The sequence below is a fragment of the Zonotrichia leucophrys genome, chromosome 13, assembly GCF_028769735.1.
Source record: "Zonotrichia leucophrys gambelii isolate GWCS_2022_RI chromosome 13, RI_Zleu_2.0, whole genome shotgun sequence".
NCBI lineage: Eukaryota > Metazoa > Chordata > Aves > Passeriformes > Passerellidae > Zonotrichia > Zonotrichia leucophrys.
The window spans coordinates 14,529,022-14,554,960 of NC_088183.1; the positions used below are offsets into that span (position 1 = coordinate 14,529,022).

At 39.3% G+C, this 25,939-nt stretch overlaps 1 protein-coding gene across 1 annotated transcript in view; it reads left to right on the forward strand.

Annotated features, from left to right (window-relative positions):
• Nucleotides 1-583: 583 nt before the first annotated feature.
• The window catches only part of DOCK2 (dedicator of cytokinesis 2), a 160,595-nt gene continuing 135,239 nt past the window's right edge, over nucleotides 584-25,939 (forward strand). Inside the window, exons 1-16 of the mRNA XM_064724696.1 lie at nucleotides 584-718; nucleotides 7,983-8,066; nucleotides 10,822-10,862; nucleotides 12,488-12,543; nucleotides 12,689-12,785; nucleotides 13,810-13,958; nucleotides 15,598-15,733; nucleotides 17,085-17,239; nucleotides 17,856-17,937; nucleotides 18,424-18,559; nucleotides 19,076-19,151; nucleotides 20,096-20,172; nucleotides 20,501-20,626; nucleotides 21,766-21,890; nucleotides 24,326-24,424; nucleotides 25,848-25,920. Of these exons, the coding sequence (XP_064580766.1) occupies nucleotides 682-718; nucleotides 7,983-8,066; nucleotides 10,822-10,862; nucleotides 12,488-12,543; nucleotides 12,689-12,785; nucleotides 13,810-13,958; nucleotides 15,598-15,733; nucleotides 17,085-17,239; nucleotides 17,856-17,937; nucleotides 18,424-18,559; nucleotides 19,076-19,151; nucleotides 20,096-20,172; nucleotides 20,501-20,626; nucleotides 21,766-21,890; nucleotides 24,326-24,424; nucleotides 25,848-25,920 (1,549 nt within the window). The 5' untranslated portion in view covers nucleotides 584-681. The remainder of the gene's footprint in view (nucleotides 719-7,982; nucleotides 8,067-10,821; nucleotides 10,863-12,487; nucleotides 12,544-12,688; nucleotides 12,786-13,809; nucleotides 13,959-15,597; nucleotides 15,734-17,084; nucleotides 17,240-17,855; nucleotides 17,938-18,423; nucleotides 18,560-19,075; nucleotides 19,152-20,095; nucleotides 20,173-20,500; nucleotides 20,627-21,765; nucleotides 21,891-24,325; nucleotides 24,425-25,847; nucleotides 25,921-25,939) is intronic.

Consider the following 25,939-nt stretch of genomic DNA (forward strand, 5'->3'; position numbering starts at 1 on the left):
TGGAGAGGTGACATGAAAAGTTCAAATCCAAGTCTGAGGACGGGTTAAAAGAGTGGAATTTCTAAGATGTAGCATCCTCTGAAATCAAAACTTTCCAGCCTGGTCCTGGTCTGGTGTCCAGCACTGACCTAAGCCATGGTCAGAGACGGTCACTGCAGCCAACCTGAAGATGTCCAAGATGTCCTCACCCAAGCTGGCTCCCACAGCAGCCTATGGAAATATACTAAAAATTGGTTTTGGCAGTTTTTTATTGACAATAAGTCCTTAAGAACAGTTTTTAAGATGTAGCATCTCTGAAGTCAACCCTTTCCAGCCTGGTGCTGGTTTGGTGTCCAGCACTGACCTAAGCCATGGTCAGAGATCGTCACTGCAGCCAGCCTAAGCCCAGGGGTGGTGCCACACGGTCCTGGCATGGCTCTGGTCCTTTTGTGCTTGTGTGCTCACAGCTGCCACGGTGCAAGAGAAGCAGCCAGGCTGGGATTCCCCTCCCCCATGACAGGGCAGGGTATCAGAGCTGAGAAAAGAGGAAGGAAGCTCGGAGAGGCAGCAGATCTCACCGAGCCCTCGCCGCCGCCTGCTCGTCCCGGGCCCGCGGCGCTTCCGGGGCCTGCCTGGTCCCCCCCAAGCTCTGCACCCCAGAGAAGGCTCTGCCCATCCCTGGCAGCCCCTGGATTCACTGCCATGGCAAGGTGGCACAGGACAGACAAGAGTGGCGTGGGTAAGTGGCTCGTGGAGCTGCCATTTGAGCGTTGTCTTGGTGTTCTCCAGGCAGGATGTGGGCAGGTGTTGTCTCTGCTGTGATGGGTTAGCGCCGTCCCCTTCACAAGCAGGGAGCAACTAAAGGATCAAATTTGTACAAAGTTTTGATTTGTCCAACAGAATGAAGAACTCTAGAGTCAGCTTTCCACTTTGACAGCAATGCAGCTTTTCCCACCTTTGTGTGCTAGAAGCAGACTGAGCAATTAATGTGCTGTATAATGTACAATGGCCAGAATTATGGGGAACAAATGTAGGGGAAGGGGAATCCTACAGCTGCTTCTGCAAAATTGTCACTTATGGTCAGTGCTACAGAAAGAATCTGGGTCTGAGTTGGTAAGTTGTACTTTTTGGAAGGAAAGTAATCTTAAAATGAATTATGTTAATTTGTATTAAAGACGGAATTGCTGCTTTTAAAAAGCCTTAAACAAGTAGGAATCAAAGCTAAAGCACTTGAAAGATGCATGTTAGTACTTAGTTATTAACCTTCTAAATGCTTCCAAAAGAATTACATTTTATGTAGGCCATAGTTTTTTGTGATATGCATTAAAAACCCAACTGGCTTCATGAAATAAAATGCAACACCAAGAAATTAACAAGAAGAAAATAACATGGTGTTCAATGTCCATGGCCAGCAGTAGCAGAACTGCGAAATGGAAGTAGCCTGTTCTTGTGGCGGTTTACGTTACAAAATAAAAGGTGTCAATTTTCTGTTTCAATTTTACAAATAGTAGAAAGCATATAATTTTTGCACTTGTAGTAGTCTCTGTGGTATTTGAAAGGTACAGCAAACCTCACGCAGCAAAAAACCACCTTGTGAAACACAATCTTTCAAAAACTAATGGCAGTCCAGCAATGTTTGTTTTCATGTCCAGAACAATGCAATTTACTCTAGAGTGGGTCACTGGGAAGAACTGGCACTGCAGCCCTGCTGCTGTTTCCTTTCCCCTCGGTAGCTGCCCTGCTGCTCTCACTGTAGCAGAGCTGGGTGTAAGAGACAACCTGGGCACCTGCAGTGGGTGAGAATGCTGGCCCCAAATCCATGTCCTGGGCTAAAAAAAGGTTTTCCATCAAACACCTTATAACACTCCTTATATTTGTATGCAAACATCACAGCTGTAGTGGTGTCTGTGGTTTAGTGTGTCACAAATCAAAATAAACAAAAATCAAAATGGACTTCCCCACAAGATTAGAATAGTAATGGAAGTGGGCATACATGTCGTTTATGGTAGGTTTTTTTCAGTTAGAGCATTCTGTCTCTGTTTTTGCGCAATTGCTAGAATTTAATAGGTGAGCATAAATTCAACAACATTTAGCTTATACCCTTTCTTAGCCAAACTGGTGGCTCACCGTTTATTTTGCTCTATCTTGGAAACCAAATGTATTTCATTATATATGTTGGTGAGAAAAAATGGGAGACTCTTGCACTCAGAATAATTAAAACAATCAAACCAACCCAAACAAGTATATACCACCATCACTGGCACTCCTCTCCCAGAACTTAAATAAATTTATATTCTTAGATATTGTCAGGAAAATAGTGTGGTTGCCAAATTTCAAGTAAATGAAACTCATGGAATAGTGAGGCCTTGAACAAGGGCTGTTGAAAACTATGGTCACAAATAAAGAGGGTTTTGAATTTTCAGTCTTTTGTAAGCATGCCTCTTGTGTCTGAGGGAAATAAGAAAAATGGGCAAACTGAATCTTCTGAGTCATAAGTTCTGTGAAAATTCATGAGCTTTTGGAATAATTCACACCAGAAGCTTTTTGAACATATAGGGCGATTTTGTCTTGTGTGTCTTTCAAAATCTTTGGGTTTAAGTCTCTGATTACAAACCTCATGTTGAATTTTCAAGTCTCTTTTTAGAAGTGTGCCTGATGCCTTCAGTTTCTGCTGATGAGCAGAGTTTCAGTTTGAGAATATTGAGCCCATGATGCTCTGGATGAGCAGAGCACACTGCAGGGTGGATCTGGAGGATCTCACCATCCCTTGGTCATGGTAAATTGCAGTCTCTTGTGCCCACTTTTGGGCTTTACTTAACTAAAAATGGAGTAGTCCAGGTAGCAGGTACTCAGCTATGCACGAGGAAAATACAATCCTGATTTTTGCACATGAAATCTGCTCTTAGTCTTGCAGCATTCCCAGGACAAATTTGTGTTATTCCTGTGGACAGGACAGGATGGAATAGTCATGGCACTGCTTTGGGTGGCAGTTTCCTGATGGAAAGTCTTTGCCAGTTATCAGACTTTGAGCAAAGTCACAAACTGGTGAATTGTTAACATTCTAAACTCAAGAATCAGATTTACTCCTGTTCTGCTGAATCTGAAAATGAATATGTCTCCTTTTGAAGCAAAATTATGGGAAAGAGTGGGTGACTTCTTTGAAGATGTAGAAAAGCACCTGCTCAGCCTGAGTACACAGGGCTGAGACTGGCTTGTCTGATTTCTTCTGCTGAAATCCTCTGAAATTATTCTACATCTCTGAAACCTGAATAGGTTGAGGTGTAAGGGAGCAGAGCTTTGTTCAGGGCAGGTTTCCTCCATGAAATACTCCTCCTGAACCCAATAAACTGTTCCAGCTCCTTAGGAAACAGCAAAAGCTGGGGAAATATTTTTATCCATGGTCCTTCATGAAAAGGAAAAATCAGAGCTAAATGCCCTGTTCTTCATGAAGAGTTCTAAGAAAAATGGCTCTGCTGCAATTTTATCTGAGAAGACAGAGTCAGAGACAATATCTTTATATGAGTTTGGTATGTTAGAGCTTCCTGGTTCTTGTAATTCATCTTGGCTTTATCGTGTTTAAGAAGGAAAATAAATGGCTCAGGTCAGCTAAAACCTCCATCTGGCCCCATGGGTGAGCAGGGAAGGAAATCTGTATTCAGTTGTTTTCTCTCATTACCTGGGAACTGCAGAGTTACCCTTTGAGCATGATTTGCAATGAATTAATCAGCTTCTAACCACCCCAGAGGTTTAGGACAAATTTCTGACCTGTCTCAGAGCTGTGTCCACATTCTGAACATTCAGGCACACTTGCTCTGTGAGGTTTTAGGAGACATCCTTAACTTGGAATACTGGAACACGTTTTTTCCAGAAGTCAAGAAATGCTGTTAGAATTGTATAATATTTTCACCTGGAGTTTATCTGTCTCCTTGCTGAATAATTTCACCCTGTTCTCATGGGAAGAAAATGGTAACTGGACACTAAGAACTGTTCTTTTATGGGTGCTTGGCTACTTATAAAAGTGGAGCTGCATACTTAAAAAATAAAACAGGGTGCTTGCTGAGCCTGTTAATTAGCAGTTTTTTGAATGTGCAGAACACATCATGAGTTACTGCATCAGAATCATACCAAATTGTCCTTCTGTTGTGGTAAAGTGAAATTAGGAGCTGGTTCTGCAATACCTTAGAATTTTATTTTATTCAAATTCTGTGTAAGAGTGGAAAAGTAGCCAAGGAAAACAACTTGTAACACGGCTTGTGACAGAAAGGTGAGTCTCAAAATGAAACAATGTAATGCTTGTATTCTTCATTAAGGTCAGGACAGGGACTGCACGTGATAATAAAATAAATGGCTTCAGTGTTGCAGGTTGTGGGATTTTCCTCATTTACGGTTCCCATCTTGCAGTAGCTTAGAGGTTAATCATGTAAATGGAAAAAAATATGGGTCTTTAACTCTGAGGAAATGTATTTTCTTGAGGAAGGGGTTCTGTTACCTGGAATATTGTGGCTCTTCTAGAGTGTTTTGTGTGTAAAAACTCCCTAACAAGGTCTACAGTATGAGGGGGTTTGGGGTAGGTTTTTCTTTTTTCTGCTGGCCATTTTCTAATTTGAGGAGGTCATGTAATTTAAATTAGGGCAGGTTAACAGTTTTCTGTCTCCATAACCACGTGTACAGGAGTGCACTCACATATTTATCTGGTGAGGAGAATGCGTATCAGACCCAGCAGCTCTGGCTGCAGTAGGTGGGGAGGAGCTCAATGGAAACAGAAGGATTTCCCTCAGTGTTTCCTGCTGAGATGGACACTGGTAGATGTCTTTGGGTGACACAAAACCCCCAGAAGTGCTGATGGTGTTTGCAGCAGGTTGTGTTTGGCTGGGCAGGAAAGGATCCTCTGGGAACTTCTCCTGGACACGATGGGAACTGCTCCCACCCCTGAGGGACCATTCAAAGCCACCTGGGCTGGAACAGGGCTCCCTTTGAAGGCTGGCTCTGTCAGCACTCTGAGCTGGCATTTCCCCCTGATCCCTGAGGAATATTGGTGTTGTGGTGTGCTGGCCTTCAGCTCTGCTTCCCAGGGAGCTCAGAATCCTAGGGGCTTGCACTGGGCTCTTTGTTGGCTGAGCTGTGTGTGTGCCATCAAATCACCACACAGGTTATGGTGAGCTCTGGAGATGGTTTTCCTTCTTTGCTCATTAGGTGAAAATCTTCCAATTGTGTTGTCAGTGAGCTGTAAGGTCCCTGTTTAGGAACACTGCTGTAAAATTGGAGTTTCTGGGCATTCTCTGCCATCCTGGGGGAATCCTGCAGCACCCGTGTGCAGATTCACTGCTGCTGGGGACACCTCAGCCTGGGCTGGGGAGGGCAGCTGCCACCCAGATCTCCCTCTGATCTTATTGCCATGGCTTCAGCAGCTCCTGAGGTCACTGATTGCTGTTGGGATTTGATGTGAATGCTGGGTCATTTCTGTGCCTGGGGGCTGCTGACTCATTTTGTATTTATGGTTGGGATGCAGGATGCCAGGGAGAGGAGGAGTAGGAGAGGTCTTCAGAGTGATTTCAAAGGGCTTTTATTTCCACTCACTGGAGAGTTTATTTTTAAAAAAGCCAACAACCCGTTGTATCCCACCAAAAACCTGGAATTCCTCATGGGATTTTCATGCACTGTTTTTGAAGAGAATAATGAGTTAAATGTGTTTGTGCACACAACAACCCTGAGGATCTTGTAAGAGGGAGGAGGAAAGGGAACCCTGCTTTTGGCTGGTGAGCTCTGAGGTGACACTCACAAATAGTTTGTAACGGAAATTACATCATTTACACCTGACAGAAAACATAATAACTGGATAGAATAGTCAAACTTTTATTCACAGTTAACAGCTAAAAGAAAAGCAGGTGTGATGATCAAGCTCTTTGGTGCTGTAGATAAGATGGATGTAGCTGCTGGTGTTATTTGTTACATTTTTTGCAAGGTGGTTTGGTAGATAAGTCTATAGCCCAAAACTTTGTACAGGGATTTTTAAACTCATCCTACCAAACAATCCAAGTTCTGCAGTAAGAGATCTCTTGTTAAGTTTCCACTTACTCATTTAGAAATCTCTAAGCTATACAGCCACTTCCTTTGCCAGCTTGTTGCTGCACCTTTCAAAACATTCAGGGCTATTAATGAAGTCTTAGGAGAGCAAAACTGAAATGCAGTGTAAATAAATGACTCAGACATTTGCATCTGTATTTTGAGACAGCTACAACTAAGTAGAGCAGTGCATATTTTGACATCTAAAGTATTTACTGGTAAATAGCAATCTTGATCTCCATGAACTTTTCAGGAAGATGGGACAAGAGCAAGGGAATGCCCCCAGATCCCCCCACTTCCCAAACACTCCAGGGAAGTGTATCCTCAAATGTCATCACAACTTTGCAGGGTTGTTTGTCACCCTCCCCTTCTGGAAAAAAGACCAGTCAGAATAGAATTACACATGTACTACACCAAATAAACTCAATTTTGTGTTGGGCTAAGGCAGCTCTGAGGAACTGTTTTCAATGTTCTTTTGAATAAATGGCTGAATCTGAGCAGCAGAGTCTCACTTCAAAGTTATAATTCTCTTATTTCTCCCCATATGTTGAATGATTCAAGCCTTGCTCTCCTCTCTCAGGAGAAGGAGCTGCTGAGAACTTCTTTATGTCAAAAAAACCAAGAATTTATTCTTGGTTCAATAAGCCTCCTCAATCTGAAATTCCTTCTAATTTCTGTTCCAGAAAGATAACAAAATTATGGCAAAAGAGACAAGACACATAATTTATGGAGTACTTGTAAAATGAAGAGGATGAATCTATTTAGCTCTACACTCCCACTTCAGGCATTTTCCTGGAAGGCAATTTATTTTGGGACTTTAATAATTTAAGTAAAACAAGTAAAATGTTTAAATGAAATGCATCATTATACATGTTGGACTAGCAAAGATGAATGTCCTGCTTTAGAAACCTGGAGAGGGGAGCAAAAGGAATGCAGGGAGGTGCTGAAGGTGAACTGATTTATAGATCAGCTTTCCCTCATCCAAAACCCTTCAGGTTTGGCTGCTGGGGGCACTGTTGGGTTCTGCTCCCCAAAACCTTTCCTGCACACCAGGGCTCACCTTCAGCAGCTGTTCCCCTCTGCACACCTGAATTGGGGTTTCAGATATTTGTATTTCAGTCACTTTCCCTCTGTGACTGCAGCTTCAATCAGCTCTCCTGCACTAATGCTGTTGTAGGAGTTTTTTACCAAGCCTGTGAAGAAAAAAGCTTACAGAGGCATGGTTACCATAGGAGCCCACATCCTGTAGCTCTGGAACATAACTGGTGAAGAGCTCGTTTTCTTGAGTTCTCTCTGAAATGCTGGTGTTTCTTAACCACATATAGATAAGTTTCTGATTAGGACATTTTCAAAATCCACTGCTCCTGTGTTCCTTTCAGAGTCATACAGAGAATACAGAAAATTATGAACCTCAGTTCTGTTACCATATGAAACACAGGTTCATGTTAAATTAAAGCATCTAAACCCAGGAAAGAATTCAGTAAATTCAGTTTTCACAAGCATCTCTGTGACCTTTCCTACCAGCGTAGCAATAAATTTCTATAAACTGTGTGCTTAAATCCTTGGCCCAGTAGATAAACAATTCTCCAGTATTGTGCCTGTGTATTTATCAAAGACCTGCATCTAAACAGGGCTCCTAAATCCTGTGCACAGCAGTGCTGATCAATAGCTGGTGTCCCTGTTCTTGCTGACTTTTCTGGGGGGTTCTTTTGTTTGGTTTTTGCTTTCAGCACCGGCCCCTTGCACCACCTTTCCATTCTCATGAGAAAAGAGATTATTTAATGCTGACAAATGGAGCTCCTTGATAGAATTATAGTTGTGTTTGTCTAGCCTGGTGTATTGATCCCAGTATCCAAACCTTAATAACCACGTGTGGATCTCAGTTTCATTGTGCTCTGTGGCTGTATTGAAAAATGTTGTTTTCATCTTTAATTTTCCAGCTATATACAATTTCAAAGGCACAGGGGCACCACAGCTATCTCTGCAGGTTGGTGATGTGGTGCATATCCTGGAGTCCTGTGAAGGTAAGTCACATTTTCCATCTCTTTGTGAACAGCACAATCCTTTCACCTCACAGCAGTTCCCTGTACTACATCACTAGCTTTCTAATGCCCTTGTTTTTGGTGGTGTGTTGTATTTTGAGGAAGAACCTAATCTTTTCTGAAGAGCCAAAATTAGACATATTACAGTACAAGTGGTTTTTAGGGATGCCTTTACCAAATGAGGAAGTCATCAAGGTGAATGTAGAGTTTGTGAAGTTTCTGCCAGCTTGTGATACACCTCAGGGGAGTTACATTAAATTTGATTTAAGGTTTAAAGGAGTACACTTTTAGCCTCTAAACTAAATATTTGTTGCTAGGAGATATTGAGCACCCTCATCATCCTGTTGAATAATGAGGAGACCCAGTTAAAGAAATCTGAGTGTCAGCATGACAGAAACAGTTCTGAAAGCCATCTAAAATACTGAACATGTTAAGCAGCAGAATGCCATGATGGACAAGCACAAGTTGTGCATGATGAACAGTCAGTATCTACCAATCCCACTGATTCTCTGTAAGTCTGACAGAGCTGCTGAGGCTCCATTAGTAAAATGGGAACATCATAATTAAAGCAAGGAGAGTGGAGTTATTATTACTAATTCAGCAGTTATGTACCTGCAAATGGCACTGCAAGAGTGATTTATTTTCTATTTGACCACATCAAGAGTTTTAAAAAAATTTACAAATTGCTTAAAGTTTTGAAAAATATATTACAAAATTAACTTCTTCAACCCACTTCTGTTGATAGAACGTGTGTTATACTGACTGCAGTTGTGTTAGAGAGAGGCCAGTGGCTGCAGGGCACAGTGGCAGAGGCAGCTCAGTGCTGGGACACCTGGTGTGCTGTGGGCACGAGGCTGCAAAGGCTTTGGGGCTGTTTGAACCCTGCCCGTTCCACCCTACAGAGCTCTGGGTTGTTTTGTCAGGAAACAACAAAGGATTTGAGGGAGGAGCACCTGAAAAACCATGTAACAAAATACTGGAGCACAAAAACACAAGTATTTCTCTTCTGTTTGTAAGATTAATTCAATATTTTTAATCATCAGTGGAAACATCGGTGTCATTCAGAAGTCAACAGAGTCACAGTGATTCATGTCCTCTCCTAAAAAAAGTAATTCTTCAAGCCTCCATTCTAAACATTTTGACCAAGAACAAAACACACACACAAATCAGGAACCTCCTCATCCCTGTGTTGTGTGTTAGTTGCTGAAATTGCATTTCAGGCTTTGGATTCCTGGCGTCCCTTTGTTGTCAGCCCAGCCTAGTGAGTGGAGTGCTGATCTTATGGGATTATTTTTTATCTAAAAGTCTTTTCTGAACCTCCTGCCCTTGATATGATCTGTCATGCCTTGCTTTATGAAACATGTTTGTCAATGAGAATCCTTCTCATTGTGGGAGTGAAGTTCATCTTTTATCTGATATCTTTAAAATATGCTGCCTGCTGCAGCTGGCAAGTAACCAACAGTGACAGGATTCTTCCTGTGCTCCTTTTATGTCCTGTTTTAGTTGGTTTTGCATGCACAAAATTTATGCACAGAACACATATGTGCTGTCACAGCAAATGGGATGAAACCAATTTTACACACTTGGTTGTAAATTGAGTCTGTGTGCAAATAATTCAGTTTCAGCAGTAAGATGGAATTTTATTGTTGATAAAACACTAAGGGAAAATAATCCCACTGCAGAACAACCTAAAAAATCTGTCCTGAGTCTTTCTCTGAGGTAAGCAATCATCCTCTGACTTTTAGCATTGCCTTTCTGACTGTGCTGTTTGGCATTTGGGATTTATTTTTATTCCTTTAGGCTTTGATTGCATGGCCGCAATACCTGTGAGAGAAAGGGTGATTGCAAAGAGATCATATCTGCTCATGAAATTACAATTAGAGAATGTCTGCTTTTGGTCCTAGATTCTTTCTGTGGATGAAAAATGTAGTTTTCAACAGACTTAAACATTGTTGCTGCGCAGGTGATTTTTCATGGTGGGCTGTGTGCACAGTGGGTGTAGCCCCTGATCTTATTTAGTAAGGCTGAACTCTGCTTTTTGTGTTTTTTGTAGTTTATTGAGGCTGAACTGTGGAATAGCTGGAAGAAAGCCTGAATGAATTTTTAACTTACCACTGCTGCAGTTCTGCCCTCCCGCCTTTCTGAAGGGTTTTCTAGTTACCAATGCAACATGAGCCCAATAATGGCTCTGAGTTCTCTTGACATTCCAATTTGCATTTACACCAAGAAGCTGCTTATTATGGTTGTGTCCAAAAGCCATAGTTTCTCATGGCACAAAAATTACTTAATCTGATAACATTGAAGGAAATTGGATCTGTAACAACCGTGTGCTGCACTGGATTAATGCTGGGCCTGGAACACTAAGAGCTCCATGGGCTCCCCAGGACCATGGGGGATTTTGGCTAATGCAATTTAGGGGTGTGCACATATCACTTTGCAAAACAAATATCTTATTCTACCTTTTCAATGTGAACATGGGCTGTTAAATTCTGTGTACAATTATCTGTACTTACTGTGCAAGGCTTGAAAGCAGACAATACAATCATATTTGATAATATGCAAGTCATGTTCAATAGAATCCCTGCTCTCACTTGAAGCTCTGTATGTTTGAAGTCACTATTAATTTTTACAAATACCATGCTAAGTATTTTTTATGTGAAATAAACCCCGTTACTTTATTTTGTGCTTTGTAATGCATGGGTTTTTTGTCATACTAAGTGATTTTTCTTCTTTTTAGATTGGTACAGGGGTTACTTAGTGAGGTACAAAGGAGCAGAGGTAAGATCACGTTGTCCTTTCCTGTGAGACTGTTCTGAAGGGGGCAGCCCTTGAAGTGGGTTTTTGAAATTTCTGCCTAGATAGTCCTGATCTCTCTGTGCTGGTCTCTCAAGTCAGCTCTTTCCACTCTTTCCTTTCAAGATGAGTAAAATGATCAGCATTCATCCTGGACAATGTTGGTAAATAGAAGTGGGAGCTGGGAAAAGCAAATCAATGAAGAAGAAATGACTGTGCCTTCAGGTTAACAACTCTTGAAGCCACCATTTCAATTGAATTTTGACTCAATTTCCTGCTAGATGTGCTTGTTTCTGTACTTTCTCCAAGGATTTTTTAGGTCACAAACAATATAAACAACTTGTATGAAGCTTAAGTTCTTAAATATCTCTTATGTACAAAAATCATATTAGTTTCTTTTAAAGTCAGTACTCTCAGACCTGAAAATTGAAAGTTCCACAGAGGAAAAGTTTTTACCCTGGGTATGATCACTCCTGAGCTATGTAGCAAGAGAATTACTTCTAGTTTCAACTGCACTTTTCTAGAAGAAAAGCATTTTTGTTTGTAACTTCTTGATATAAGATCTTCTAGGGAGTTGCAATGCAAATGTATTAAAGCGCTGCACCTGTGTTTTAATTACTTTGACATTTCTTGTGACTGAAAATGTTATAACCATTTATTCTACATAGCATTACTATTTTTTTCAATTAAAATTTAGCCTAAAAATAAGAAGGGAAATATTTACCGGAACTAACCACTTCCTTTTAACTAATTCTTGATTAATTCCTAATATTGCTAAAGGGCTTCAAGATCATCATGCATAACATGCTTTAAAAAGTATTATTAATTTCATGTACTAAGATATGACTAAAATTACCATTACTGGGACCTTCTTCTTTTGCTTTGCTTCTTCATGGACTTTTTTGAACTTTAATCTTAATGAAAAAGAAGTGGAAGTGATAAGACAATTGTGTTTTGATTAAGATCCAGTGCTTAAAAGAAAATGGTTATAAAAGCTGCAATTTGATTCAGAGAAAAGCTTTGTAAAGTAGCACATATGGTATTGAATTATTGTGGTACTTGAAGTACCATATGTGAGTTATTGAATTGAGAGTCCAGAAAGGATCTAGTGAATTACCAAGGTGAGATTTGCCAGTTCAGGGAAGAATTCTCATGGACAGAGTGAATGTCAAACTTTCTTTTAGGGTGATTTGAGACATTTCAGCTTTTGTAGAGCAAGGACAATCACATTAGAACTTCTGGTTTGGTGCCCATTTATCTTCTACAGAGGTCAGTTAAAATAGATATGAGATGATGCACAGACACAATGTTTCTTTGCTGAATTTAAATTGTATTTAATTAAATGGTATTTAATGGAACTGTTTTCTGGAGTGGAAAATGGTGTTACTTAGGAAGAAAGATGCCCATGCACTCTACATTTGAAGAGAAATGAAAAACTTCAATAATTTGTCTGTCAAATAGAAATCATCCATCTGAGCAGAAAGCTAAATAACCAGGAGTTAGTTTGGATATTAAAGTTTGTCATTACAGCTTATGTTCACAGCCATGGTTGTTACCTAAATGTTTTTGGAGAATAAGTGTGGATTTATAATTTTTTTCTCCTTCTTCAGGGAATATTTCCTAAATCCTTCATCCACATCAAGGAAGCTGCTGCTGAAAAGAAAAGGTATGGAATTTATCTGTTTTATTACATTATTGAGCTTGTCTGCTAAAGCATGAGTTTTAAGGCATTTCTGAACCTCACCCACAGTGAGTATAATATATACCCATGAAACCAGACACCCTTTGTGATCTTTCCTTCTCTTTCCCAGACATGCAGAAAATGTCATACCTGCTGAGATTCCCTTAGTCCAAGAAGTTACCACAACCCTCTGGGAATGGGGAAGCATCTGGAAGCAGCTCTATGTGGTAGGATCTTTTACATGATGTTTGTTAGTCCTATTAATGCACACTGGGGCCTTGTTCAAATTGGTGTCTCTTCCTACATTCAGGGCAGGGTCTGGGCGGATTTAAGAAATTGTTTTCTCACCACTAAGATTTTCTTCAGTGGCTTTGAATACCTAGTGACTTGAAATCCAGCCTTGGACTGGATCATGCTGAAGGTCTCTCCCAACCTGGGTGGTTCTGTGGTTCTGTAAAGGGAAAGATGGCGTTGCTGGGGAGTGGTGTAACTTCATGCCTATTTGTATCCTGTGCATGATAAATTCTTCATAATTTTGGTTTGTAGCATTGAAAAGTTTCCAGATAGGAGAAAAAAAGATAATTGGGATGAATTTGAAAAAGATTCATGGTGCTCATGAACTGTTAGAACAGAAGTTGTTCAAGGGTTGCTGGGTGCAAGTAGCCATTAACAATTTGCAGTTTCAAGAATTGTGCTGACTGTTCCAGGATCCCAGCCACTTGTATTTTTCTTTATCTATCTTGGGGCAAAAGGATCTTGAATGTGCTGTAGTTTTCTGAAAAATGCCACTTTTTTAATCTTCTTGATTAAGTCAGCAATGAAAACCCTACTTTATTTTCATTGAATGACACTAGAACTGCTTTAGTCACTTCTGTGTATTCTATTTATCTCTTAAATGTGTTAATACCACAATCAAGTGTTGTTGTTCCCATCAGTATCTCATGCAGAAGTTAATAGTTTTTGTAATGTTTTCTCTTAATAAGAATTTGTTAAAGCATTTTAAAATTACACAGTTAAATAAAACACAAATAACGTAATTCCCTATCCTGATACAAAATTTCATGTTATTTCTTTATGATCATGTGGGATATTCTGTCCTTAACAATTTGTGGGATGAGACATGATTATTTTGCCTACTTCTTGTTCCTGCTATCTTTTAGCACTAAATATGACATGTAGCCTTTCATTGTCAAGCCCAGTGTTTCACTTCAACTCAAAGCCTGAACCTCACTGCTGGTTTTTCTCTCTCAGGCAAACAAGAAAGCCAGGTTCCAGCAGGTGCAGTCCATGATGTGTGACTTGATGGAGTGGCGGTCTCAGCTTCTGTCTGGGACTTTGCCAAAAGATGAGCTCAAAGAACTCAAGCAGAAAGTCACATCCAAAATTGACTATGGGAACAAGTAAGTGGCCTCTGGAAAGCATGATTTAGTTTAAAGCACAGCACCAAAGAGATGATGAAGTTTTCATGTTTACTGGTTGGAATTCAAAGTGTGGTTCATACAGAATCTTCCTTTTCAGGCTTCTCCCTGTAACTCCTGTGCTGATAGTGGATACCATGATGAGGCTTTTCATAGCAAAATGTTTTTTTCAAAATATTGATTTGTTTCTTCATTATAAATACATGAGCCTGTGAATGGGGAAGATCTGAGGTTAGATAACCAGCCTCTATGTACTAGCACACTTGTGATCCAAAACTTTTCCATCTGTCACAAACATGGCCTATGTCCAGTAAGTGACCATCAAAAGTGATGCTGGCAAACTGCACCAAGTGTGCAAACAAACACATCCACACCCAATTCACCAGGGAATTTCCAGGCAGAACTCTGGTTCTGGTAATAGAAGTGAAACTCCCAGGGACAGAAGAGTTACTTGACAAAGAGTCTTGTCTTCTCCTCGCAAATAAAAAGTCACTGCAACTGCAACACAACGTGCTTTTTAGCAAAACTTTTGGGGTTGTGTGAGGTTAATGGTGTCCCACCATCTGATGAGGTGTGGGGAGAGAGAGCTTGTTAAGAAAATCTTCACAGTACTGTTTTCACAGGCATTAGAATCTGCTTACAAACTGTGATTTGCTGTTTTAAGTGACTGTGGTTGTTGTGGCCTGAAGGCCTCTGTGCAGTTGAAAGTCTACAATTACCTGTGGCTGCACATAAAATGACCACAAGGTGTTATGAAATTCTTAACTTGTTCGCTGTGATCTGGATGCAAATTTGTAATAAATTGTATTCATACAGAGCACACTATGAAATAGACATATCCTACTGCACTGTGTGGAACTGAATGCTCACTCAAAACCAGAATCCACTTTGAAGTTCTCCAATCAAAGAAGCCCACTGAGATTAAGACAATATTAAAATTCATTTGCTTTCGGATTTCTGTTTTGTCAGTCTTAAATTCTTTCTGTATTATGAGACATTAAAGTGCTTCCTTTGGAAGAGTGGGGGTGAAGGGGTTATTTAAAATGATTTGGATTGCAAGCTGTAAAGTGTCCATAAGCTCCTGAAAGGCTGGGGTTAAGTTGTGTAGTGTGAAGGAAACTTGCCAAACTGTGGAGAAGGAATAAAGGGGAAATGACAATGGGGGCTGAGGGGAAAAAGAGGGAAATTGTGGGAGAGGGGAAAAGAGTGGCAGGAAAAAAGGCACAATTAGTGTGAGAGCAGGGATAAGAGAGCAAAGTTTTGGGACAGAAAGGGTGAAGGAGCAACATAAAAGCAGAATGTAACAGGAAGACCCTGAACATCTTGATTATAAACATTGAGTGTTAAAAGCTAAAAGCAATGAAGACTGCTAGAAATCATTTAACAGGGTGGGTCTGTTTTATGTGAGAGGCATTTCAATGCTTTGGTGACATTTCTTAAAATTCCTAAATATTGGACAGCAGCTTAAAAAATCATGGTGTATAGTTAAATTTTTCTTCATTAAATACTGTTGCATGTATTTAAGTTTTATAATTTTAAGTGTCTCCTTGTTTGTTACATTTCTAAGCTTTCTTTATTTGGAAGGAAATAACCTACCATTATGCCTTTTGTATTTTCACAGAGTACTTGAGCTCGACCTAATAGTTAGAGATGAGGATGGAAATATCTTGGATCCAGATAAAACCAGTGTTATCAGCCTGTTTCATGCACATGAAGAAGCAACCAATAAAATCACTGAGAGAATTAAGGAGGAAATGGTAGGAATGGCTGGCTAAACTTGATGCTTCCTTTGCTACAGTCCAAAAAAAGCTTGTCTAAGGGTTGAAGGATGGAACCATAAAATTTGGTGGAAACTTTTTCCTCTGACTTAAGAGTAGATCTACAGTCTTACGTTATAAATATGGCTAAGCCTCAAATTGAATTGAATTTGTGCAGTGGGTTTGGGCTGTGGGCTGGGCTGAAAGTTCATGTCTAAAGGTGGTTCTAAATCCATTCTTGAGCTCCTAAATTGAAATATGTCTCCACTCCATCCCTGGACTACTCAATACTCTGAATTGCACAGGGTATAACCACACACTTGGAGCTCAGGCTGCAAAAACTGACCACAACTTGTTTTCACAAGCTCTTGTGACTACACTGGTTATTTGCTAAGTATTGCTGCTTGCTGGTTATTCTGATGGAGCTGAAGAATTTAAGCTCACTGAAGAGGAGCTAGGGTGAATTCAGCATAATCTTCTGGACACCAGAAGTTCATGTGCCAAAGCAAAGCTGACAAGTGCATGAATTAAATCTTTTTAAATGCAAAGCAGGTGACTACACTTCCTTGACCTTTTGCAATATTAAACCTCTGCAAGGATCTGTAAGCCTCTTTGGTTCTTTTCTCCATTTATGAGAAAGTGAACTGTAAAAAGCAAGTAAATCACTAAAGAGAAAATAGTTGGTTTGTCATGACACTTCAATAACACCCATGACAAATCGCTGGAAAGCACCTTGTAATTAACTGACAATATAAGGAAAATGAAACTTGGGAGTTTGTGATAGACTGTGGTGACTTATTTTTAAAATAGAGACAAACAATGGGTTTAGAAGTGTTAAGAAGCTGCTTCTTGATGGTTAAGATGGGAGGTAAGAAGAATTCAGGAGCCTATTTTTGAGTCAGTGAACCTGCTCAGCTGTGTCTTGATCTCAGCATGTTATTTCTCTCCTCTTCAAAGAGACTGACTTCCTTTTGCTACTGCTCCAGCACACTGCAACCCCTCTGTGATGTGGATCATAGGCCTTCTGCTGCAGCCCACTGTGTTCAAAAATAAATTCCTTCAGGCTTGTAGGCTTGTATCTGTGCTGACATCTTGATACTTGCTCTTTTTTTTGTGAATGGGGGGAATATTTCCCCCTTGACATCATTGTCTACTGGCTGAAGAACTGGCCTAAGAGGTGGGAGTCATTGAATAGTTCAAGGTGGAAGAGAAATATCATAATTACTGAGTCCAACTCTCTGCTCTCCTTTTCAATTCTAACTATTACATATACCTAATGTAAAGCTGCTTGTAGTATAGCAGCATTTTAATTCCTGGGTTATTATTAACTGATTTTCTTCCTCCTGATTAGTCAAAGGACCAGCCAGATTATGCATCATACTCCCGGATGTCTTCATCCCCCACCCACAGCCTGTATGTGTTTGTGAGGAATTTTGTCTGCAGGATTGGAGAGGATGCAGAGCTCTTTATGTCCCTGTACGACCCCCAGAAGTCAACAATTATAAGGTAAAACTTCCCCCTCTGACTGCAGAAGAGTAGCAAATGGAACTGGCCAAAATGAACTAAAATAATTGCCAATGTGCTGTAATTATATAATAATGAAAAGAATATGTAAATAAAAGAAATGAAACCAAAAGTAAAGCAAAACTTAGACAGATCTTGTTGCTGTCTGCTACTAAAGAATTCTAAGTTTCCAAATATTTTCATAAGTAATTCCTGGATTGAACATTTCAGAAGTTTGGAAAAGCCTGAACCCATTTCAAGTTTTAGAGATTGTTCTAGATGGGCAATATTGTGGTGTTTGGAGTAGAGTGCTGGAGGGGGAGGAGTGGAAAAAGAATTAAATTTATAAATTTCTGGGTAGATTAAGATTCTGTTGAGTGTTCCCATCAAATAGACTATGACAATGGTAAAGTTGCCTCAAAAAAAGGTGTCCATTTGTGTTGTGTTCAAATTACTCTTTTAAAACTTACTGTTGGTACTTGTATAGTGTTTTTCATGTCTTTTTAGTCTGGTCTTAGATTTGAATCATCACCACAGACTGTCTGTTATGCAACTTTTGTACTGTGTAAAGGGAGAATTTTTAAATCCCTTGACAGTGAGATATTTATCTTCCAAACAGTGAGAACTACTTGGTGAGATGGGGGAGTCGAGGCTTTCCAAAGGAAATTGATATGCTCAACAATCTTAAAGTGGTGTTCACTGTAAGTGTTTTCCAGTTTGCTTCCTTTTGTATTTGCAAATGAAATTCTCTTCTCTGTGGTCACTGTCAGATCTCATAAAGAGTTGTCAAGATGATGAAGGAAGCAGAGGTAATCCCACACGCAGAGCAAGGTGACAAGTCACTGTGTTCTTCAGGGCAGTGACAATGCTTCAGTGCCCTTTCTTTAGATCACTTTACTGCCTCTTGAATTTCTTGATGGCTTGATTTATTTAGTTTTATCTGCTGTATCTCTTGATTGTTATTATTCTGTCTATCTTACCTTATATTTTTTCAAACTGTCAGTTTTTTCATCCTTTTGATGTGCTCAGATTTTTTCATTTGTTGAGTTTTTAGGGTTTTGTTTGGTTTGGGAGTCTTTTGTTTTTTGGTTTTTTCCCCAATTCATTATTGCTGCAGGTCCTGTTTTGATTTCACAACTTGCTTTTTACTCAAGTAACACCATGGTTCTTTTTTGTTTGTATCTTAGGATCTTGGAAATAAAGACCTCAGCAGAGACAAAATTTATTTAATTTGCCAGATAGTGCGAGTGGGCAGGATGGACCTGAGGGACAGCAACTCCAAGAAATACACACAAGGGCTGCGGCGGCCCTTCGGCGTGGCAGGTACTGCTGCCTCCTGTGCCATGGCTGAACCAGAAAATCAGTGATTTTTGCAGCCCTGGACTATTAAAATCTCTACCAAGACATGTCAGAATACCCATCAGCTCTATCCATTGGTTTCTGTACTTTTTGAAGTCTGTAAAGATTGCACCTACATTGATGTTTTAGTTCAAGTCTGAAATCCGTTTTTGAATTTCATTTCCCAATTATTCATAGAGTGCCAAGCTGTGGGAGTGAAAGCACAGAAGCAATTTAATGACAGATTCCCTTGTAGATGAAATAAAGTCAGTGCTTATGTCCCCAAAGCTCTGATACTTGTATTCCCAAGTTAGTCTGAGCTCTCCCTCTCTCTCCACAGCAGTATATTTGTAGTGTGGACTCTGCAAAATGCTCTGCCCCACAAACTCAGCCCTGCTGCTGAAAAATCCACATTTACCTTGAGGCACAATGTTCAGAGATAAGAGAAGCTATTCTGAAACACTCTTCTATGTTCTGATGATTTTTCTTTTATTCTTCTAGTCATGGATATTACAGATATCATAAAAGGAAAATCTGAAAGTGATGAAGAGAAGCAGCACTTCATTCCCTTTCATCCGTAAGAGTGTCATAGATACCTTTTTTTATATGTGAAGGAAAATATTTATTTCTCTACCTCTGTTCCTGTAACATTCTGTGAAATGGTTAAAGAATAAGAAAGTTTTCCTTTAACAATTTTATGTTGTAATAGTGCTAATTATTTAGGTATGACTTGAAATGGCATTTAAGTCTTGCAGAGGTACCACAGCACATTAACTTAAAGAATAATTCCATGAATGTGCTCCTTCAGACAGCTGATACCATGTCTGATTTCACAAACCCAAGTCAAATAGTTACAAGTGAGATTTAGAAGCAAGGATAACTACTATTTTATGAGTTTGTTTCTGTTTAGAACTTGGGAAAAATCTAAAAGCTGTGACCAAAAACTGTGTTTCCTTTAAAAAGTAATAGAATTATCATAAACTATCTTCAGAAGAAATGCCAGAGCAGCTGCCTAAAAATGTGATGCTTACAGATCAGATGCAGTGATACCAGTGGAAATACTGGAAATAACTTTGTGTCCTACATAGCACTGCTGCTATGTACGATGGAGGGTAAATTTAATTCTGAAAGACTCAGGTATGACACACTGGTTTATTTTTTTACTTGCTTCTAATTTGAGAATTTGTTTCTAAATTCAAAAGTAGCTGATAAAAATTCCAAGTTCATTTACCTGGCTGTTTGTCAGGGAGAGTGGACTGAGCTGGAGTGGCACACTGGTGAGTGCACTCACATTGTCCCTGTCACAAAACACCATTCTCGGTGGCTGAATCTTTCTTACTTCAATGTACACACAACTGAATGTGAGTGGGCTGCAACTTAAGTGAGAGATAATAAAAATACCCAATATATCACAATCAAGCAATACTGCAAAGACTGAGGCTGTTAGTCTCTTATGTTCTAGATGGTGTCTGATATATTTAGCACCCAATTCCTGAGCAGACATTGCTGCTTCTCTTGCAGGGTAGTGGCAGAGAATGACTTTTTGCACAGTCTCCTAAGCAAAATCACTGCATCAAAAGGAGACAGTGGTGGACAAGGTAAAGTATATTTTTATTATTTTCTTTTAAGTAAGTCAATATTTTTGTGAAACTTCATATTATGTTGGAGCTGTAGTACCACCAGGTAGGTCGGTCAGCTTTGAAGCTGGAATTGAGGAACCATGAGTTTGTTAAAGAATCTTAGGGGCTATTTAAATTAGTAGTGATAATTTTGCATTATAGAGCTCTTACTTTCACCTACAGGAAGTGGGAAAGCAAATTCTTATGTGTGTTTTGGTGGGTAGAAGAGGCAATCATCTGAAGACAGATTTAATTTTTTTCCTACCAAAAGTGTAATTTTTTTTTCTTTTTTTTTTGCACTTCATAGGTCTGTGGGTAACAGTGAAAATGCTGGTTGGAGATGTGATTCAGACTAGAAAGGATTACCCACACCTTGTAGACAGAACCACGGTTGTTGCTCGAAAACTGGGATTCCCTGAAATAATTATGCCAGGTAGGAGGCGCTTTGTTCTCTGATAGGAAGGGATTTCTTCTCATTCCCTATGTTAATGATCATCAGCTGCTGCCTTAATGATGTTTGTAATGGCTAACTCAGAGGATCTTTAGAATTCACTCATGGTTTTGTTCCCATATTATTTCACTATTATATAAAATAGTGAACTCCTTGGGAAGTAGTTCCTAGTACTTAAACAGGAAAAATAAAATCCAGACAATGAGGGATAAACCTGTCTCCTTGTACATAACTTGTAGATTATGGTGGATGTCACTTGAATTTCAAATGAACCTTGTTTGTATTGAAAGTTATTTCTGTCCTTTAATAACAACAAACAAAATAATGTGAAATATCTTGATTTCATTTGTATGTATGACAAGATATTTTCCAGTCCAAATCACTCACTGTCTGCTGGGCTCCTTTTTAAAAAACAAGCTATAAAAACCTCCCTCATCCCAACTCGAGTAAAATCATGGTCCTTTTAAAAGTCATATGAATTCATTCAGAGGAGAGAATTAAAATATGAAGCTCCCTCCAGAGAGAGCTGGATATTTAGGGGAAATTACTGATGGGAATTATAAGATAAACCTTCTTTCTCCTCTGACTGCTGAAGAGTAGCATATAGAATCAGCCAAACCAAACTAAAATGATTGCCAATGTGCTGTAATAATATAATAATGCAAAGAATATGTAAATAAAATAAATGCAACCAAAAGCAAAGTGAAGCGTGGGCAGATCTTGTTGCTGTCTGCTGCTAAAGAATTCTAAGTTTCCAAATATTTCATAGGTAATTCCTTGACTGAACATTTCAGTAGTTTGGAAAAGCCTGAGCCCATTTCAGATTTTAGAGATTGTTCTAGATAGGCAATTGTGGTTTAGTTTTAAAGTTTGCCGCCTCACCAGCAGGTGTCGGGGCAGGACGAGAATTGCATCGAGTCAGTCCGAGCTCCCATTTGCTTCTCCTCACATCCTAGTTTTGCCTTAGTGAAGATAAAGAACTGAAAAATTAAGTTCAGATGGAAAATAATAGAATTTTTATCTGTTTCACAGCTAACAGTGAGGTACTTATGTGCAGTTCAGCTGATCCTATGCTCTCAGAGCATTTTAATTGCTTTTTAACCTTTCAATTTCTCTCTTAGGAGACATAAGAAATGACATATATATTACATTGCTGTATGGAGATTTTGATAAATACAATAAAACAACTCAGAGAAATGTGGAAGTGATAATGTGTGTCTGTGATGAAGAAGGAAAAGTGTTGCCAGTAAGTTTTGCTTTTTTTCTGCAATGAGGGGCATAGAAACATGAGCTGAAATTTTGATGTAAGGCTTAACTTACACATTTAATAAAACACCACTATTCAAAAACTCAATTTCCTTGTGTCATCCTCTGACATCTTGTGACAAATAAGATTTATGATTTTTAAAAAATTAAAATCTATTAAATCCCTATAAAAGTCTTGCATAAAAATGTAACAAGGAATAACATTGAATGACCTATTTTAGCTGTGCCAAGGAACAAGTGCTGATTCTGACAATTACTGCATTCTTACTCTAGGGTTTTTCTTGAGGAAATTCCCAGAGGAATGCAATTTGCACACTGAAATGTTAGAAGTACCATTTCTGCTACATAACAAATGCTTGATTTTTGCCAGGAAGTCTGTGTCACTGCCACTGAATTAAGTACATGGCAAAGAATGAAATTAGTGACAACAATTACATATGCATCATAAATATTTACAGTGTCTTTTTGCTTGTCTGTTCCCATTTTGAAGATCCTTTGTCTTTTCCTTAGGGTTTATCACCAGTTTGGTATTCAGGGGGATTTTTGACCTGTCATTTTCTGAGCCTTATAGTGTTGGGATCACGAGGGTGAAATCATAAAGACATTCTTGAGATAAAATAAAGATGAAATAGAACACTGTGGTTCATGACTTGTTTATGAACTGCAGCTAACTGCTTAAAATGTAAGTTGAAAGCTTGAGTAAAGAAAATTCTAATCCCACATAATGTTTAAGGTCCGCACAACAAAACACTGATTACAAAACACTGCCTGTACCCATGACAGCACCTGACCATGACTTGCATGCACAGAAGTTAACTCTATTCTGTGTTCTATCTAATCACATATAAACAAAAATATTCCTTAGAGAAATAAACCTATTACCATGCATTAAATCCTGCATTCCAATATTATGCATGTTCAGTTCTGCAGATACCGAATTTCTGCAAGTCTTAGGAGAAAGTGAATTTGTCTTGTTGTCTTTGAGATGAAATGCCATGAAAGATGAAAATGCTTTCTGTGGGTAATATGCCTTAATGGATATATTTAAGCAACAATTTTGAGGAGGTAATTGAAATGCTGTTGAATACAAGAAATAGCAAAAGTGACTGGTTTTTCCTTTTAGCTTATAAAGATACCCCAAACCAACAGACTTTCAAACCCATGAATTTATATTAATATTTCTCATAGCAGGAATATGTTTACTACACAGGAAAATGGTTGGTTCTGTTCAGATATCAAACTAACTCCAGTTGCAGAGCTAGCCCTTGATTTACTGTTACAAGGAACAGGACTTTTGTTCCAAGAGAATGTCATGGAGGTGGCAAACAAGTAGGTGCATAAACCTTGAAAAATCTCTGCTCAGGCAGATGAGACAATGCTTTCTGCAGTTAAATCCCTCTGACCACACAAATAATCTTCAGGTACCATCTTCACACCCTTCTGGTCACAGGGGATCCTGGTGTTTGAAGCAGACTTTTAAGGTTCACTAGATTTTCAGCAGGATTATTGCACCTTTGCAGCAGTCAATGCAGCCTGGATTGGATTAGTTGAATCTGTGCCTTCAGTAGAGAATTTAATGTTTGCTGGTTTCAGGGACTTTGGTTTCATATCTGGTAGGTACCAGGATCTTGGTGCCTCCCTGTCCAGCAGTAACTTTTACTCTCCATGTACAGCCCAGCTGCAGTTAGCCAGAGCAGACAGATGCAGGCCAAGTCTTCACAGACTCACTAAAGGAAACCACAAGTTTTGAAGCTGATCAAATCTTTCACTTGGCTCTGTCCTAGTTCAGATAATTGTTAAAGAATGGGAAATTCTAACTGTTTATTGTTGGTGCCTCTACAACATCCAGTTTGGAAGTCATCTCTGGTGTGTGGCCTAGAGCTTCTGAAACTGTGCCAGAAGAAAGTATTTAAAAATAAATGGAGACATAAACAGAATAATGAAGCTAGATTTTTAATCTTTTTTCCTTTTGTATTTCTTCTACTAATTGAGATGACATGTTGGTTGCTTAAATTCATCAGATGGAGAAATCAAGTAAATGTTCTGTTCTTCACACATCTCCTAGAGCCCACTGTGTGTGACCCCTGTAAAACGCAATTACACTGTACCCATAGATTATGGTAAATGTTTATTTCTATTGTGTTCAGAGGCTTGGAAAATGCAGTGTCTTCACGTTAGTGCTTCCCCTCTGTTGGTGCTGTCATTATTATTTAACTTTGGATGATGCCATACCCAAATCAAACCCGCCGTGAGGGGAGGCCGCATCCCAGGGCGGGGTGGAACTCCCAGCTCGGGATTCTGAGGGGAAACTCTCTGGGGACTTTTTGGTTTTCTCAAGTTAATTACCCAAAACTACTCCAAATTGTACCCAAATGAGTGAGGCACTAAGCAGTGTTTGTTCCCTCCTTTTGTAAGAATGCTGTGTGCCTGGGAGCAGGAGACAAACCCGTGAGCGAGTACAGATCCGTTGTTTACTACCAGGTCAAGCAGCCACGATGGATGGAGACACTGAAGGTATGGCGTGGAAACTTCCCACTTTATTTTTTTCATTTCTTAATGCCTCACACAGAAAAGTTGCACAGCATCAGCTTCCTCCAAAAACAATCTTGTGCCTGACTACAGCTGAAGCATGAAGCCTTAGTCATACATCAGTTATTAGAGATACATGGTCACTGAGGCTTGAAATTTGGCCTAGAAAGTGATGTGTAGGTTTTGTTCAGCAAAACAAATGAGATCATCTTAGATAACCTTATGTCCTCACAGGGCTCATCAAAATTGAAATACTGCATTTGTTCTATTTTAGTGAAACAATGGAGATGAGGAGCTTCAACTAAAAACAAACAAGATCAAACCAAAACCCAAATGGAAAAACCAACCCCCTCTTCTGATTTCAAAAAGAAAAAACTGTCTTGCTTCTCTTTAGAGACACACTAATAATTACCTAATCAAGCTTCAATATCCATGATTGGAATATGCCCAGAAGCTGCCAGAAACAGTTCTTATAAACTATGACAGGCTTGCATGCTCTTTTAAAGACAAAATATCCATGTATGACAAGCTTGTAATTATTACCTTAACGTGTGTTACCTGTACTGGTAAAGAACCAGGAAGGAATGAAAGTATGATTTCAAACAGAAGCTTGTTTATTGTTTTGAAAACATTGACCCATTCTGTTTATTGCTTATTGTACTAGTTCATTTAAAAAATTATTACATAATTAAAATCCATAATTAAATCTTAATTATTCCATAATTAAATCAAGATCACTAACAGCAGATCCTGTTGAAAAGCATCATTAATATTAAGGCATTGTTCAGTAAGATTTGTGGAGGGAAATTGTGATTGCACACAAAGGCGTTTAAGTCCTTAAATTTTTAGAACTAGGAACTTGATAATATGAAAAATTGTGCTTTCCCTTACACAGCTGGCCTTTTTTGTTGCATGTTTGACCTAAAGTATGCTGCTTTAAGAATAAAGAACTTGCAAGTTCCTGTGATTCTCTTCAAGGCTTTACACTAAATTTAATCACTAAAAGGTCATCAATTTGTTTTGCTGGAATTTTCACACTGTTTAATAAATTGGTTGTCAATTTCTGTATCTGAAATGTGGGAGTTGCATTACACAGAGGTGTTTCATTTTCTGTTGTTAAAAGGGTGACCAGTAGGACTGCACTGGGATTGTTTTCTAGCACCTGTGTGCATTAATTCTGGGTTCTGTTCTTCATTTCTTTGCTGGTGCCAGACTTTGAGCAAAGTCTAACAGATCATTGATATCAGCCCTCACTTCACTTCTGTGATCAGGCTCAACAGTTTGAAATGGCCTGTGAAAGGCACTATGGAAACAGAAGAAATGGGGCTTATTTATTCTAAAATTGGAGCTCATTACATGTGAAACCACCCCCCATAACTCTCCTCACTGTTTTCTGATTTTACCAAAGGTAGCAGTCCCCATTGAGGACATGCAGAGGATCCATCTGCGCTTCACGTTCAGGCACAGGTCGACACAGGAGTGTAAGTAGGGAATTCTTAC